Source organism: Apus apus, chromosome 17 (assembly GCF_020740795.1).
Source record: "Apus apus isolate bApuApu2 chromosome 17, bApuApu2.pri.cur, whole genome shotgun sequence".
NCBI lineage: Eukaryota > Metazoa > Chordata > Aves > Apodiformes > Apodidae > Apus > Apus apus.
This window is the reverse complement of record NC_067298.1, coordinates 8,652,479-8,670,965: the sequence shown is the minus strand read 5'-3', so window position 1 is coordinate 8,670,965 and position 18,487 is coordinate 8,652,479. Positions and strand designations below refer to the sequence as shown.

The following is an 18,487-nucleotide window of genomic DNA, read 5'->3' as shown; positions in this document are numbered from 1 at the left end:
CACTGATGGGATTGCAGAAGAACATCAGCTTCATTTGCATTCTAGAAAGCAACATTGGAATGACAGTAAAAAGAGAGAAAAGCTTGAAACTTGAATGAGATTTCAACAAGAAAGTTTGTTGCTTTTTTGCATTTTAAATTATTGTACCTCTAGCAATATCTACTGCTTACATAGAGTGTAGAGTCATTCTGAAACTCCAGGATTCTTTTACTTCTGGTTTCACCAAGTTATTTAAGTAGATCACAGGCCATGGGCTTTGTCTTTTTCCCTTCCACGTATCTTCAGTCACTCCCAAGATGCCTGAAGCTGATTTTTGTTTTGGAAGAAAAGGTGTTTTCTGCTAAGCAGCACCCAGACTATTTCAGGAAAACATTTTGAATCCAAGGTAGGCAACTTCTGGAGTACTGGAATGGATCTTGTGAAGCATTTCCTTTTAAGCCAAGTAATCAAGACCAGCCTGAGATCTCTTTTCCTCAAGACCAGCCCATCCCTCACAGAAACATACTTTCTTCTAGCATACAAAAGATGTTCATACTTGTTGCATAAAAATGCAAAGCTGCTAGTTTATCTCAGTTCAAATACTTACAAGTAGATTATATTTTCATTCAAACTAGCTTAAGTTGGTTTTATGTGGTAATTGCACACAAGTGTCTTATCAAGAAGAGAAATACTTGAATTCCATCTTACCCTTTGGACTCCTTAGCCTGGAGACTCTAGAAAAAATTCTTAAGGCAATTATTAGAACCAGAGAATGGAGATAAGTTGTGCCCCATTGATTTCAATGTGGCCTTCTAGATTACCTATGAATTTCCTAAAATAATACTTTATTAGGGCTTGGTTTTAATTTATGTAGCTCCCCACTGTAATCTAGTTAGACTGAGGATGTCTTCACAAAGTGAAGAGATACACATTTACTTTGTAATTTATTTTTTCTATTTATTTTTATAAAGATGTACAGGAGTTGCTTAGACCATGGACACAAGAATACAACCCAGTAAGATTTTAACAGATGCCACTTTGTTTCATTCTTATTTGATAATTCTGGTCCAGTGAAAGTGGAAGCAATAAAGATTACTATCTCCAATGCAGAACCTTAAAATAATTTACCATTTTCATAAATATTTCTCATTCCTGAACACCTTTAAGACATGAAAAATATGAGAACAGAATGTACTAAAAATGGCCTTCCTTATTATTACAGAAACATTGAGGTAAGTGGAGTACCACTGCATAGCACCAACCTGACTCAGTTTGAGGAATAGTCCAACTGCAACATAAAGGCTGAAAAGTACATGCTTGAAATATTTCCAGTTAAAAAAAACTTATACATCATGTTTATGGGCTGAAAAACTACATTTTAGAAGTCTTACTTTTCATTCAACAGAAATATTCAGAATTGTAGCCAAGTTTCACAAATTTATTGTCATATAAAAACAGTCAATTACAAATAATCAGGCTGAAGTCTTGTCAAATACAAAATGAAGTATAAAAATATAACACTATACAAAGACTAGAAGTAGTTAAATATTACTGAAACCAAAGTAACATTGGAATAATTGATATTTACAAAATCTTGCCTATTCTCTGAGTCCATCTTGAGCTACAATAATCACTTCTCTATCATTTTAGGAGATTAACATGCAGATCTGACAGCTGAAAAGAATGAAATTAAACCAATGTATACAAATATATGTACACTGAAGCACAGTGCTTTGTAAGGGCTTTGTTACCCAGTTGTTATTGTGAAGAGCTATTTTTAGTAATTTACATTTTAGAAGACTGTTGCATCCTCTCCCTGTCCCCTCCCACCCTGGGTTATTTCACAATTAACTGTAAATTCAGAAATAAACAAGCTTATTTTAGTAAAATGGTCTCAAAAAAACCCAACCAAACAAACAAAAAACCCCAACCAAACAACTTTGCTGTTGAAGTTGTGACAATTGCTCATTACAAAATGACTTGCTGCTATGTGATAAACAAGTTACAGAGAAAGATCCTATGAAATAGTCCCCATTGATTAGTTTGTGCATTTAATGTTATAAATGCACTTATTGGACAAGCACCAAACCAACCCACATTTCAGTTGTGGAGGGCAGTATCATGACAATAGATATATACATTATTTTAAATACTTATAGAAATTTAATATACAAATGGCTCTGAATATACAATAAAATCATGTGGTAAGAAAAATATTTTAAAAATAATCAAATGATGGTGAAAATATCACCATTAGGCACAAAGTATTTCTGGTGCTACCAAGTTTAAGGGAAGTCCAGAGATAGATCATTTATCATTTGTCTGGGTATTTCAAGGTGAATCCCTTCAAGATAATGCAAGAACCTATAAAAAGAAGAGTAAAAGTGACTATAAGGGGACAAAGTTATTTCCAAATATGAGGCAACAATTCTATGATTCAAGAGGCAAACATTCACCTTTCTTGTCTAGAATTATTTGGCAAAGTATTTTATTAAACTTCTTAACTACCTTGTATATTGAAATGTAGCAAGATTGAGGAAAACCAAAACTTACCTTCTTTTAGTCTTCCCTTGCTCTTTAAGCTTCTCAGACCTACAGATACTGCGAAGAGTGGGGAGGTATTCAAGTAAGCTGGCCTGTTTATTACCCAGGTTTAAAGGACTTCTGGAAAATACAGTTCTGATGACTGCCAGTCTCCTCTGTGCTTTTTCATGAATGCTAAAATGGAGAATGCAGATTTATTGTTTCTTGTTCAAGACTGTGCAGCCCCTACTTTTGTTCTTTTAAGATCAAATCCAAATTTTCAACAACTAAATATAAAACTCTGTTAAAACACACTAATGTCCCAAACTGTGTCCCCATGGATTGGAAGCCTGCACAGCATCACAGCTGCACTCAGCAGAAACCTGAGGGACAGCAGCTTGTTTGGCCAATGCTCCCAGCTTAACTATGGAGTCTAATCTGGCAACATCTTCACAATCCACTTTTGTATGTGAGGTTCAGGACAAGTCAGATAGTGTAGCTGAAAGCACCTGTGGTCTTTAAAAATAAAAAGTGCCCCACAATTGCCAGAATATCAAATCCAATTTGTAACTCATGACATACTGGTCAATCCTGGTCACAGGTTAGATGGTTAGATCCTTTCTGGGATCACCTATTTTCACTCTTAAATAGGTTTTATTCACCTATTATGCCAGTTTCACTTATGATGATGTGTTTATGTTAAAAGCCATCTTTCATATCCATTCTTGTTAGCAGGAATGTATTCTTTGATCTTTTATTAGACATTAAGGGTTATTCTTCGTTAGCATAAGTTACTACCAAAAAATTGCAATAACTTTGCTCTGAACTTTGTTAGGTCTTCATCAAGCAACACCTTTGCAATTCATACAGGCTCAATGTGACCAGGCACTGGATGAGAAATTTGCATGTCTAGTACTTGCAGAATCCATTTCAGTCCATCTGTCTGTCTTGAAAAAGCCATTTCCTTTAGCTTTTATTAAATTCTTTTTAGGGTGTTTATCTGTTTGTTTTCAAGCAAACAGACTACATTAAAGCTACCATTCCTGAACATTAAAGTCAGGATATTCAGAAAAGAAAAGTCACTTGCAGAGATTGCTAAGCAGTTCCTTTAAGCTTATACAAGCAAAGTGAACAACATATTCCAGCCTTTTGAAACAGACTGGTAACATTAATATTGGTATGAATGGGTATGAAACACTCCTACACTCTGTGAAATGTTTTTCTTGACAAATAACTGCTTTCTATTCTGGAAATACTAGCAAAGTCTTACCTTGACTCAGTCGACTGACTGAAGGACACATAATTTCTTGTGTTTGAAACATGCAAGGTAAGTCCCTCCAGTTGATCACTTTCAGGTGTTTTACTGGTACTCAAAGAAGATTCCAAGGTTTGTGAAGTATTAACAGAACATTTGTTAAAACTTAGTGCTTCAATAGCTGCCTTTATTTCACTACAGCTCTGGGAACTCCACCAATCAGTATTTTCTATACTGAATTCATCACAAAGACCATTTTTGATTTTGCCATTTGTCCAATTAAATCCTTCATCTTTAGAAAACTCCAGTGGTTCCTTGATGTTAGTGTTTACGCAGCAATCCAAGAATGACATGTTCTCCACAAATTCAGCCAGTGAATTCAGACACTGAAAAACAAGAGCAGACCTTTTCTCATTTGCTGAGGTTTTAGTTTCAATTTCTTCTTCGTTTATCAACAACTTTGATTCCTCTTTATTCACTTCAGCACATGATGTAGGGCTATCCAATGGCAAAGTTATGAATTCAGCTGAATAGTTCAGTCCAGTATCAAATAAGTCACTATCATCCAATATTTGAAGCTTTTTCTGCTTCTTTGTCTTTTTAGACTTTTTTCCAGGGCAATAACTATTAGTAGATCTGTTTTTTGAAGAAACTATGGTAGTCCTTTCAACTGGAGAGTTAGAGGCTTGAGACTGGTTTGAAATGAATTGTACTGGTAAGGGAAGAATAAGTTCAAGATTATTATATATAAAATCTACATTCTTCATCTGGAATTCTGTGAGCAGCTGCATCCATTTATTCCATTTTTCCTTGGTTGTGATTTTGTGCTGCAAAATAATAATAATGAAGAATCTATTAATACAAAAATATTGTTTTAAATTAAAAATATTATTACAGAAAACCCCTTACTCCTGGCTTTGTGTTTATGAGGTGAGGGACTGTTTTGCTTGCAGGAGACTGCCCTAAGTTCAGATTTTAATTAGTAATGACAAAATTCTCCAATTTTTACAACAAATATTTTCAAAGATACTTGCTTCTAAGGAAATGCCATTCATAATGATAAGCACACTTATTTATCTGGCAATCATTTCAAGTATTAGCTAGTCAGCTAAAAAAATACCTTAAGAAATGTAAACAAATCTTCTGAAGGCAACAGGATATTCTTAAGGCCAAGCAATGTCTCTACACAGCCTGTATCACATTTTGGAAACTCCTTAAGACATGGATCAGCTTGAGAAAAATCAATCCTGGAATCAGCAGTCTGTTCAGGATGAATTATGTGATCTGCTTTCTCTGTCTCATCTCCTCCTGCACAAAGATAACATGCTTTACTTGAAAAGAAAACTGAATAATGAAATTGGTTCCCCCCCTGCTTTGCCTGGATTCCTGTTACAAAGGTTAGTGGAACTGTTGCCTCTTGGTGCAGTTCTGAAAGAATATAGCAACTGAAATTGCATCCCACCTCCCTTCATCATCCCCATGTGTTACCAGTCTATCTGCTCTCTCTTCATTGCAAATAACTATTTGAATTAGTCTGTTCCTCCTCTGATGCTCCACCAGCCTCTGTTGCTCCCTCACACACCGTCTGACACATCTCAACCTGCTGAGGATGCTCTGACTGTATCTTCTGGGACCAAGTCTCTGCTCTTGCTGCCTGTCTGCAAGCTGTCCAGTTTTTCACCTTTTTTAATAATTCTGCTTCTTCTAGATCAATTACCTGTAACTCAGCTAAATGGATAAAGAACTGGCAACTCTGAGTTGAAAGGAAACTACTCCAGGCCATAGTTACAATCTATTCATACATGTCTAAGAATGGTTTAATTTAATCAAATTCACGTTAAGATGGAGAACTATTTTACTTAAATCAACCTACCGTGATGTGACAAATGTTTGTCTTTCAAGCATCCACCTCCACTTCTAACCCAAAATTGTAAGTAGAGAACACTTTGTCTGATGTCACAGTTATTTGTGGTTAACAGAGCAGCCAAGTCTTTCACATCTGTGCGCAGATTCTCAGCCAGACACAGCACCTGAAGGTAGCTGGCAGCATTTATCTAAACAGAAGTTAGACAAAGACCACTGAAAACAACTCCTACCAAGCACACTGCAGTAAGTCACACAGAAGCAAATGATTCTATTTATGCTTGCAATACATTTCCTTTTAATAGAGAGGATTGGTTTAGTGCATTAGATTTCAGTTACATCAAAACTTCTGTGGTAAAGTAGAAGACTCTACTGAACAGTCCATGTCAGAGAATTAAGTTATATTTAGAATTCCAACTCATTAAGCAAACAAAACTCACATAATCTGCTTATGTTCCTGAAACCGTGTACACTTTGCTTCTCATCACCAGTGAGCAGGTTTTAGTGAACTATATTCACTTCAGAGGTTTCTTATTTCTTTCTCCAACTCTGCAGTTGTTTGGTAGCCCAAAAAACTTTCAATTTCATATAAAAAAAATTCCGTCTCAAAAGTTAGTTCCTTCTGATTCTCATTTATTTAGGGTTTTTTTTTCATATAATAGATAGCTACAAATAAAATTATTTGCTATACAGAATATTAGTGTTTACATTAAAGGAATAACCCCTAATATTCCTAGAAGAGTTTCTATATTTTTAATGAACCTACACTGCCATAGTCAGCCTTCAGATCGAAACTATTAGATCTATCATACATGAAATTATTTACTCCATCCTAAAACCAAAAATAACTGATGAAGTGATGTTCTTACTGTAATTCTCTGAAATACTAAATAGTTAGAAAAATATGTCTTCCATGGTAGTAAAAAGAATTCCATGTGTATAGACAAATCCATCCCACACATCCTTCCATAAAAACTGAAAACAGTCTTCTGACTAAACAGATATATTACATCAGATAAATGTTAGCCTACACCAACATTTACATTTCAAACTTCAATCAACTGACAATTACTTGCTTAGGATGTAGCTGCATTTCCAAGCACAGACTTACCAAGGAAGGGGTTCTAAAGTTGATCTCTTCAAAATAGCCATCAAACATCAAGCTGAATGTTGGATCTATATAAAGACATACCAGTGAACTGTCACAACATTATGTTCAAAACTAATTATTTTCTTTACCTGTTAGAGCAGCCAGTATATTTATTCAAATACTAAAACACTAAAAATAGTCTCCATTTAATTTTACATTTAAGAGCTGTATTCAACCATCACCATTTAAACCATCTTATTAGATGAGATTCTTCTGTCTGTAAAGCCTAAGTGCTGTAACCAGCACTACTCACCATTGGTAGTAAGAACCACAGGTCTCTTTGCAGTTGCCATGAATGTCTTTATTGCACTTAGAAATCCTGCATCTTCATCAAATATTATATCTACCTATAGAAAACAGATGATGTACAAAACATCAACAGCTGTAACAATAGTGACAAATGTGAGTGCAGTGATACTGTTAATGACTGAGTGGGACTTAACACTAACGCAGATTTCTTGAACATGCACAAGCAGTGGAAGTTACTGTTCTCAGGGAGGAAAAAAACAAAAAGTTACAACTCTTTAAACACAATGAAAGGATATATTGCTCACACCAACATATTACATGTGAATTTTACCTCTTCAAAAAGAATGAGAGATGTTGCACTTTTTCTGTTGTGTTCTCCTCCTTCTAATTCCTTGTTTATTGACTTAACTTGGGCATCTTTCTTTTCTTCGTGTGAATTTTGAGTCTTTCCTGCAGATGGGTGAAGAATTGAGCATGAGGTAAAGGAGGACTGGAACAACTGAATAAGCTTTCCAGACACTGCTTTCCAAAAAGATCCTTTTATTATTGATTTATGTATTAAGAAAGTCTTCCCTGATCTGACCTACATCCTTTTCTGATGGCTGTTGTTGTTTTTGTTTGTTTGTTTTTAAGAATAAGCAAGCAACAAATTTGCTGGGAACTAAGCAGTGTTTGGTGAAGGACTGACTCTGTAAAATTAACTTTGCACCTAACCTGTTTGTGACCTGTGATGTGGAGGCGTGGAGCTGATGTCAGTCCTTCAAGACAATGCAACTTGATTGTCTGAAAAGACAAGGACTGTTCTTGATTGCCCCAGTTCAATCCAGCACTTTGCTCATGCATTCCTCTGCACTGTCTGTGCAAAAATGCTGGTTTGTCCAAATGTATTCTTTTGCTCTTAAAAACCTGTCTTTAAGACTTTCTGATCCCATGAAACATTTGGAAAGACAGCTTCAGCTATTAAGAGACTCAAAGATTTCAGAGTGCCTTTCTGCGTACTAAAATCCAGTCTGTAATAAAGTGTTAGTAGCTTTACAGGACCTCCTAATTCTATGGCAGTATTTGAGATATATATAGTACATATATAAATTTATATACACCTAGCACGACCATTCCACACCAATCTGAAATGGGCACTGAGATAACTAAAGGTGTCTTCTCCCAGAGCCAGTTTTTAATTCCTCTAATGCTTTTCTCCACACAGCTCCCCACACACAATAGTATGTGCAGTATTTCCATCTCCAAAGGTAACTGATTATTAAATTGCCATACCTACCCTTTTTTTCTTGAGCAGTTACTTCTTCATTACTTTTATGTTTGGAAGAAATTTTGAAGTAGTTTGCAAGTGTTTTAGGGGGCAAGTTTCGTTTTAATCCTGCTCCTTTAGGCGAGAGTGGAGGCTTCCTTGGTGAAACAACTTTTTTTGGAGAATATATTTTTTCTGCAAGATATATTTTATATTAAACTTTAAGCTGGAAATTAATTAAATTAATCTCAAGCTAACATTTCACATGCAAATTTAGAGCAAATCTCAGTTTTGTATCTAGTACAGGACAGGTTTACTGTACTGATTCCTGCTTATTTTACTTTTCTCCTGTTATAGGGGATGCTCTAAGTCCAATTTAAGTTCCATAGCACTTACTCCACCACTACAAAAATACCTTAAGATAATCAGGAGTCAGTAATTTTGATAAAGTAATTATGTAATTTGATATGTAGTTGTTTTAACCAACAAAGCATTTCTTATAATTATGGCCAGATAAACTGAAATTTACTATCTTTTTTTAAACAACGGATGTCTAACAATTGTTTTAAGAATTCAGTTCCTAGAAAAAACCAACAATAACCAACCCAGAAAAAGCCCAACCAAACAACAGAAGCCCAGATATAATCATTAAACTTACTTGGTGATTTGGCACTGCTACAACTGTTAAAAAAGCAAGGCTTATGTGCATTAATGCCTTTTTTGTCCACTTGATGAGACTGAGTAGCTTCTTTCAGCTGAGACAGAATCTGTCTACCACTACGTTGGCAAGAGGCATTGACTTCAAATACCTGCAGTGGTATTTAATATACATGAAAACATTCAGACATCTTGTAGTACAGATGCTTTCATATCACTAGTTACAAATAAGAAAACTGGTCCTGAGTAAAGGACCCCACAGACCTTAAAGCCAAGCTCCTGAGCACAAGCATACACTGCAGCAGTTTTCCCCACTCCTGGTGGGCCAGTTATAAGAACTGTATTGCAAAGGCTGGTCTCCTCCTCCAGATCAGATTTACCATCTTTAAAGTCAAGGCTGTCCAAAGAATCTGTATAATTATGTAAAACAAAAGAAAGGACTGTTCAAACCTTACCAGTTAATGCAATTATTATACCAACTTTAACAAACACAAACTATATATATACACACATGTAAAATTTTTAATTCTGTCAGCACCTTGATGCTCTTTGTCCTCCTTTTCCCCTTTCTGATTTCTTTTTTCTTCCCAATCAGCTCTTTTTTTCCATTCTTTTAGCCAACTATAACAGGAAGGAACAGAACAAAAAAATGTAAATTACTGCTGAATAAAGAGAACAAATTTTAAATGGAATAGAACATAAAACAAGGGGACATCAGCCACTTTTATCAGCCTCTCAGAAACTTCAAGCCCTTTCAAATTAAAAAAAAGTTGTGCAGGGTTTGATTCTTTTGTTAAAGAGGATTCCTTCATTCTCTGCTGTATTAGCCAGTTGGTAACAAGCCACTTAGCAAACTACTTGAACTGTGGAAAATGCTTTATCATTCATAGTTTAGTGGTGTTTGTCAGATGGATCTTTAAATTCTCCATAAGAGCCACGACAATAATTTAAACCCACATAGAAAACTTAACCAAAAGCACAACCTATTAGATGGACATCGGGCAGGTTTGTAGGGAAGGACAGACAAGTACTGGCAAGTTGCCATCTCTCATTCACAGTTTGTAAGCTTAAATAACCTGACAAAAAGTATTTTTTACTGAAATTGTAAGGGGATTAGTTACTGAAGTATTTCATTCTATCCCACAGTCTAATGTAGCATTTCATGTATGTTTTTGTTTTGTATCATACCATACAGGCTACCAAAGTGTTACTGTAAAAGAAACTATGACCAAAAGATCATTCACACCAACTGACAATTTGTTTCTCAAGTTTTTGGAAGAAAACCAAAGCAAAGACCACAAACATACACCCTGTAAGTGTTATTCAAGCATAGTGTAAAATAATTATTTCACTTCTTTAATCAAATAACAGGCTTTTTAGAAGTTATTTTAATAATGGATCCATGCTCCCACTTCTCACCTGTGTAGCCTTTCAATTTCTTTCTTGTTGCCTACAAGTTCACTGGAATCTTGAGGCTGGTATTTTTCTGTCCAGAGCATGTCTTCCTTTTCAACACCTGCAGAAGAAATGTTATCCATTTTTCAATAGTTCTTAATGCAAAAGAGTTGATCCAGTCTAGTAGAATATTAAGACTAGATAGGATTTTTGCATTGCAGTGGAAAGCTAACATATATATAATATATACATTCCCTCAATGCAGAGGTAATTAAAAGCAGATAGGAAATGCAGAGTTACCTGAACATGCATTTGCCTCTGATAAATATTCAGTGTCTTCTGTCATAGCGTCTATTTTCTGGGCCTTGTTTTTTCCAAAATGCATTGCTTGTCCTGTCTCTGCTTGTTTTCCTCCAGATACAGAAGAAATAAGGTTCCTGGAAACCCTAGATTTTATTTCAGTCTCTGTACCTTCAACTTGTTTCCTTCTTTTTGATTTATGGTCTTCTGTTTCTTTTCTTTTCCTCTTAGTTTCCTTCCAGTTGTCAGAGTGTTTCTGATTTACCTCACACTTTGCAGTGCCACCTCTGCTTTCTAAAAAAAACCAAAAAAACAACAACAACCCATTACACCCTTTTAAGATGTCAAACTGTGCCCATTGCAACCTTAGGTTTAAGTCATCCTTGAAGAATTTAGTCAAAATGACCTAAAATGTGAGGAGAAATTTATCTGCAACAGTATCCCTTGACTAAAACATTTCAGGAAATTCCAAGTTACCTTTTTATGCCAGAGAGAGAGTGTGAATGACTATTTTTGCCTACATAGGTTACTAACCTTGCAGACTGTTTTCAAAACCCAACTGTTCCGTTTGCTTTTTCAGAAACTTGTAGAAGTATTTTCTCACAGGAAACTGAGAGTTAGAAGACATGATCTCATCTAGTAACTCTTTCCTGAATGTATCAGGAAAAACTGGTCGGTGGCCAGAAAGCTGTAACACACACACACACAATAAAATTATTACTAAAAAACATTAACAATGACAGTTTTAAATAACTTAAATTAGTAGTTGTCTTGTTAAACCATTTACAGAAATCCTTGAGAAGTGTCCAGTGTTACAATGCAGAAAAGGTAAACCACATACAAAAAAAAGATATCCAGTTTCAAAATACAAGATTTTTTAAAACAACACAAGACCTCACAAGTATCACAATAATTTCAACTTTAATTCTTCTTGTAACATAAGCCCCCATTTTGAAGTACTTACCACAGGTGCAGAACAGCTTCCAGTTAGTTTGGAATTCACAGTGGAAAACTGACCAAGTGAGAGAGTGGTTTTTGTGATGTTAGTGACTTCAGTATTCAGTTTCCTTAGCTTAGTTAGTAGGGGACATGAAGGTGATTCCAGTTTCCACATTGGAGAACCTACAAAAGAATCCCCACCAAAAACAAAACTAAAGGAAACTTCAGTTAACAAAACTGAGGTACAGTCACAGATAAAACCATCCCACAATAAGTAAGAGTAAATGCTGTTTGAGCTACAGCTTTAGCATATCAAAACCAAGCTTATTTAACTTACACTGCATCAGCTTTTTATCTTTAATTAATTCCACCTCCCACAAGCAGAACAAATCTACCTTCTGCTCTGACATGCCCTTTAGTAAGCACAGTCCCTCACTACTGGGAAAAAAATGAGCTGTTCTTTTCTCTTCTGAGAAATACTTGGCCTTTGTCAGAAGGAAATGGTTTCTGCCCCCATCAGTCCAACATGATCTTTACTCTCCAAATTGGAACTTGAAAGACTTTTGAATAAATATGAAGGATTTTGCATCCTCACCCCTAAATGTGTACATGACAATTGGTAAATTGTGCATTCAAAAGAGTCTCACTGGAAGCTTGTAGGTTTTGCTTTCCTACTGTGACACAAAAGGAGGAACTACCAGCTATTCTAGTCATAGTAATAAGTTCTGCCATTCAAGTTTCTTTTCTGTAAAGATTTCCTAGGAATTATTATATGCATTTACAAAAAGGCTGAATAAAAGCTTACAGTCATCCTTCTGCTGGACATGAACAACAGTCTTAAAACAGGAACTTGCAAGAGAGTATGCTTCCACTGCTGCTGCTTTCTTTGCAATCTGTCTTTTCAGTGACTCTGGCAATCCACTCATCAGGAACTCACGTTTTGCTCTAAACTGATAATCATCTTGAGAATTTTCATATGCATCTTGGCTTTAATGAAAATAGAAATGACGAAAAAAAAAGAAATCATTAGTACTACCAACTGTTTAAGTCTTATAATACATTCACTTCTACACATGAATTATAAATAGTCTTGGAGAAACACTAAACTTAATTTAAATGTAGTAAGTTTACATTTAGTTTTATTTTTTGTGTTACAAGATTTAGTTCCTAGAAAGGTTGGACCAGATGATCCTTGAGATCCCTTCCAACCTGGCATTCTATAATCCTATGATTTGTATTTTTAGATGCAATTTAGGATTGCTTTTTAATCAGTCATCAACTACATTTCCAACCATCTAAAAATGACTCAACAATGGTTGAGGAAACAACTCTCCAGGAAATCCCCAATATTTTGCAAGCAGATTAACATATTGATCAGTATAAAACCCACAAACATTTAAATCACACTTCAATAAGTGTATTTAAATTTTTAAAATGAGAAGAATGTTAAAGTAACCTTGAAATAGATTTTGATTCTTAAGCAACTGGAATCCTGAAAACTGACCTGCTTTCATCAAAGATCACAACTGGTTCACCTGCAGAGTTTTGAGCATTTCTACCTGGGAAGGAAGATGAATATCCCAGTTTTCCTTTAAAAAGAAGAAAAAAAAATATATGAAATTAGCACAGATATAGGATTCTAACCTTACTTCTCTCTTCACTATCTATATGTTCAATTTAATAACAATAGGGAATCTCTGTTTCTTAAAGGGAGAGCTGTGTATTTTCACAAAATTCATTATAGTTTTATTTCATTATTTAATCACTATGGATGTTGTTTTCTGGAACACTACCAAAAAAAATCCCTTAACTTAGAAGGCAACAAACCACGGTGTACTATTGGAAGTTTTTTAAACAGTTTTCTCCAAATGAAGAAAAATCAAAGCAGCACATGTAAATAACCTCTGCACTATTAACTCATATCATAAAAATAAAAGGTATATATGTTGGAATATTATATTAAAAAAATCAGAAGACAAAAGTACTGCAAAGTCAGCTTTATAAAGTGAAATTATAATAGCCAATAACTGTAATAAAAATAAAATACATTCAGAAAAACCAAATTACCATGTGAGTTCTTTGCAACCTTCAAGTTTCTAGTCTTTTTCCCCAAAACATCATTTAAGCTTCGCAGATTCTTTTGTTTCACATTCTGCACTGTCAGGGTGTCTTTATCCAGGCTTGAATCTAAAATTATTACTGATTCCTAGAGGGAAAGAAAATAAGAAAGAAAACAACTTTTCCTCCATTATTAACGATACCATTTAGTGATGAGTACTGAGAAAAGTGAAGAAACTGCTTGAGGGCTTTGCAGTTAGCAAATATAATTTGGAGACTATACAATAGTTTTGTTACTGTTGCCTGCAGAGAAATAGTATTTCGAATAAGATCTCCAATATATAAATGAAGGCTAGAATTACTCTCATCTAAATTTAAAAATCTAAAACATACAGATTTGAAACAGACACCTTGTCCATCAGGAAAAAGTCACTTCTGAAGTGTGACCATCTGCTGCATTTTACAGAGCTGCACTAGGATGAGCTTTCCAGTCTGTGCCTGGCACTCTTTACTGTTTGCCATGTACCATACCATTGCACAGACACCTGCTTTATTTGAGAGAAACATTTGCAAGAATCATTTTTGTTGCTCAAATGAATCACAAAAACATAGAAATGTTTTTCCCCTACAAAGTAAACAGACTTACTTCATCTTCTTGTATTTCTTTCTTTTCAGCAAGAACTCGCTGACGAGATGAGCGCCTCACAGGAGCTGGTAGGTCTTCAATAACCTTTGATCTGTTGTGCCTTATGGCCTTTGCTTTTTCTATGAGCTGTTTTGCTTTGGATATATTTTTAGAAGTAGAGCTCATCTGCTAACAAAGTACAAAAGAAAAAAACACCTTGCAATTAATAGCAACATATTTGGTATTTCACATATTCATGTCATTTTTCGCATTCATATAAGCAGGTGTTTTTTATAAAGTTTTCCTTGTATCAAAACGAAAATGAAAGGACAGAAAGGAGGAGCAAACCATGATGATATAAATACTTTTCAAAAAGGAGTGAGAGCCCAACAAGAGGATCCTCCTATTTGTCCACAGAACAAAGGTAATACAGGTAGTGATGTTATTAAGCATAAGCTGTTCTGCTGTGCCCAAACACTGTGGTCCCATCCTGACAACCTGCAGAACTATCTTAGTGGATTTCTCTGTTATGAATAGTAGATAAAACATATTTTAAAATCTAAGGTACAATAACTGTACAAGAAACTAGCTCAGATTCTATCATAAATCACAGCAACAGTCTCGTTCCATAGAGCATCTGAGAACTGTCATATTGTATTAGACAATTACACAATACTGAATATTAACACAATTATTTGCATTTAGTAAATGACAAAATACTGAAACACAAACAGTTACACAAATTACCTTTATATTTTTGGAGTTAAACTCTTCCTTTTTCATTGCTTCAGCTTTGTTTGGTTTTGTAGCTGTGTTGATGCGTGTAAACCTCATTCTGATTGGGGGAAAAGTATTATTAAATTATTACTTTTTAAGAAAGGGAAATGCTACTATCAGTCTCATTTTGAAAAGCTTTTAAAAATACAGAGCTGCAAAGAGAAGCAACCCCCCCAGTTACTGGCTGGTTGGGTTTTTTTAATGCTTGGGGTTTTTTTAATGTCTTCAGTGTAAGCACATGGACAGAGTCAACTCTGGTTCTCATCCCACACAATCAGTATTCATGCATCTCTGGTATGCATCCCAGTCAGGTTATAGTTTTGTCTTACTATTAAAATGCTCCCAGGAAAACAAAGTGCAATAAGGTAGAATCTACTCTAAAATGCTTGTTTACCTTATTGGGCTGTCCCCATCAAAGGGCAGGGTGATCACCTCGGCTCTATACACATGACTTTTCCTCAAGGTTCGCTCACTCGCTTTTGGTGTAGAAGTCTGAAAAGAGCTACTTAATTCATCTTCAGAAAAGGTATTTCTAATCCTGTTTTTTTTAGGCGTAACATTTTTTGATGTTTTGGGTTTCTTCTGCCTTAAACTTCTCCTTAACTCATTCACTTTTGGACTCGATGAAATTCTTCCATCTAAGGCATTTTCCTTAGAAAGAACATTAGCTCCCGAATCTTCATCTTCATTATAATCACTAGTATTAGAGACATTAACTTCCTTAGTTTCTGAAACCTTCCTTCTTCTGTTTCCTTTCTTCTGAAACTTTCTAGGTCTTTTGGTTTTAGTTCTATTGTTTTCAGAACTAGAATGTGTATATTTGCCCACATAATCTTCTGGTACTCTTCTTTCTAATCCTTTATTTGAAGCAACATCATCTTCAGGTCCTTCTTTTTTTTTGGAAGACTTTCCAAGGCCTTGCTTGTGTTTTATAGGTGCCTTTTTAACTCCACTTTTTGTTACATCTGGTGTTGGTTGTCTAAATGCTTTCATAAACTGATGCCTTTCTTCCACAGTACATTTTGGCTTCAAAGAATCTGACCCTGCAGTCTCTAGTACAGCTAACTCCAATTCTTCTTCCTCAATAACTACATTAGATTTCCTTTTCTGAGATACCTGTTCAGTTTGTTCACTGTCCAGGAGGGGTGGGCTGCTTCCTTTTTCCCCTACAGCTCCTTTCTGCTTCAAAAAAATGGAAGCTATTTTCCTAGAGCCTTTTTGCTCCTTAGTTAATGGAGGTAGTTTTGGGGGAATGGAGTGAACTTGTGCAAGGACAGTGACTGTTCTAAGTGGCAGCTGTTGAGATTCCTCACACTTTTCTGGGTCACTAATACTATCACTTTTGTCCATTTCATTTGCTGTAGCAGAATTGTCCATTGTTGGCTTTGTGTCTTCTTCAACATGATCTACACTGCTTTCTCCCTGACTCTTCAGGAAGTCCTCAAATGACACTGTTATTATACTGTTATTTACCTGTGATGACTTATCATCCATATGAACTTCAAAACTGGAGTCATTCATAGCAATGTCACACTCTGCTATCGTAGGAGACACAATCTCTTTGTTATCTTCAGCTTCTTTTTTACACTTTTCATTCAATTGGTCTTCAGATGAAAAACTTTCAGATAAATCCATGTTTGCTTTGTGCTTCCTCTTCCTTGATTTTTTTATCCTGTTTTTTGTTTTACTTATTTCAGAACCAACTTTCTTAGCATTTTTTCTATTGATGACAGCATCAGAGAAGTCCTTTCTTTGGACATAATCTTCTGCTAATTCTCTTGCACTTTTCTGGTCAACTACAGTACAAGTAGCAATAAAATCATTACTGTCTTGTTCCAGTCCTGTTGTTTCTCTGCTGACATCCTTACTAATGTCTATCTCATGTTCATTCTCAGATTCTTGCATCTCTCTTAGCTTATTATTAACTCTCTTCCCTTTCCTCTTCCTCTTCAAAGGTGGTTTAAGAGGTGACTTACAGTTGTTGTCATCAGCATCCAATGGTGTTTCAGTTTCACCAGCTACAACTGGCAATGCAGCTTTCTCAGGTAGAGATGGCTTTTTAAAATAATCCAGTATGTTGTTGGGTTTTGGTGGTGACAACACTTTATCCATTGGTTTTGATAAAGGTGAAAAATATCTTGTGATTGTTTTTACAGAAGCATCTTCCTCGCGCCGTTTCTTGCATGGCTGTGAGAAGTTCAACATTCATCTTAGTTTTTTAAAAACTTAACATGACTTTAGCGTGGCAATATGAAGCAGCACAGTACCTGCAGTATGTGTTAGTGACACAGGTACTTATTCAGAGGATAAAAACCTCACATCAGTGTGCACGTTATCTCGATGCCTTCATAAGCTATTTACACTTGAAATTAAGATCCTGCCATTTCAAATAAAGAAAGATCCCGTTCTGAAACTTTGAGACCACCAAGACTGAAACCGACCCCAAGGTCTTCAGAACAGCTCTGCAGGGCTTTCATGTTATGAGAACCCAGAATATCTATTGGTTGTCTTAAGATGTTCACCAGAGCATTTGTGGAGAACTTAACAGAGAATTCCAGCACGACTTAAAGATGTACATTCCTATCATCAACATCTAACATATCTTAAGAAGAAGTGATACTTTAAAAAATAAATTAATGCAAGAGAATTCATATCTCATGGTTCCAGCCATACGAGGATGTATTTGTACGTCTCCAAGAGACGTACAAAGGCTCACAGCCTTTATAAACTCCTAGTTTATTAAAAACTGACTCTTCTGGGAGTCACATCACCTGAAACTGAAAACACTCCTGCCCGAAGTCACCGGGGACCCCGCAGAGGCGTCCCCAGAAGACACTTCATGACAGCCCGGCCCGACCGCCGGGCTGAGAGCGGCACCGGGCTGGGCAGCCGCGCCCGGCACTTCCCACCTCCCCGTGGAGCCGGGCAGGTCTTACCGAGCGCGAACGACAACAGGGCCCCACCCGCCCGGCCGCCCCCCCGCCCCAGCCCGTCTCCGCGCCCCCACCTGAGCGTCGCCGTCTTTCCCGGGCAGGGAGGCGGCCGTGGCGGCCACGGCGACCCTGCCCACCATGCCCCGGGCGCTGGCGGGGCGCGGGGCCCTCAGGCGCGGGGGGAGGCGGGCGCGCAGGCCATGGAGCGGCCCCGGGCCCGCCCGCCCGGCGCGCCTGACGCGGGCGGCAGCGGCGGCAGAAAAGCGCGCGCGGGACCAGATTCAGACCTGCGCGCGGAAGGGGGCGGCGCCACCGCGCCCCACGTGACCCCCCGAGCAGCCAACCGTGGCCCGGCGTGCGGCCTCACGTGACGCGGACCCGCTCCCGTCGCCCCGCCCCTTCCCCCTCCCTCAGGCGCGGTCACGTGCCGCGGGAGCCACGCCCCCCCCGCCGCTGTCAGCCGGGGCTTCGCGGCGCGCGCGGCCGGGCACGGGGCGCGAGAGGGGCCAAACTTGGCGGGCGGCAGCGCGCGCCCTGC

The 18,487-nt window shown here is 37.1% G+C and overlaps 1 protein-coding gene across 2 annotated transcripts; it reads right to left on the bottom strand.

Moving 5' to 3' along the window:
* Nucleotides 1-1,805: 1,805 nt before the first annotated feature.
* Nucleotides 1,806-18,102, bottom strand: ATAD5 (ATPase family AAA domain containing 5). Of its 2 annotated transcripts, none has more exons than XM_051634592.1 (23): nt 18,024-18,102; nt 15,411-17,203; nt 14,987-15,074; nt 14,261-14,428; nt 13,624-13,762; nt 13,061-13,145; nt 12,362-12,543; nt 11,582-11,739; nt 11,152-11,305; nt 10,618-10,911; nt 10,342-10,438; nt 9,461-9,543; nt 9,187-9,332; nt 8,924-9,074; nt 8,296-8,460; nt 7,351-7,469; nt 7,024-7,117; nt 6,732-6,796; nt 5,631-5,811; nt 4,878-5,065; nt 3,773-4,584; nt 2,533-2,697; nt 1,806-2,343 (listed from the first exon to the last, which is right to left on the bottom strand). In XM_051634592.1, the coding sequence occupies exons 1-23, from the start codon at nt 18,087-18,089 to the stop codon at nt 2,265-2,267; spliced, it is 5,472 nt and encodes a 1,823-aa protein (XP_051490552.1). In that variant the 5' UTR covers nt 18,090-18,102; the 3' UTR covers nt 1,806-2,264. The 2 variants fall into 2 exon arrangements, with proteins under 2 accessions (XP_051490552.1, XP_051490553.1); XM_051634593.1 differs by having other exon boundaries at nt 14,261-14,425.
* Nucleotides 18,103-18,487: the final 385 nt, after the last annotated feature.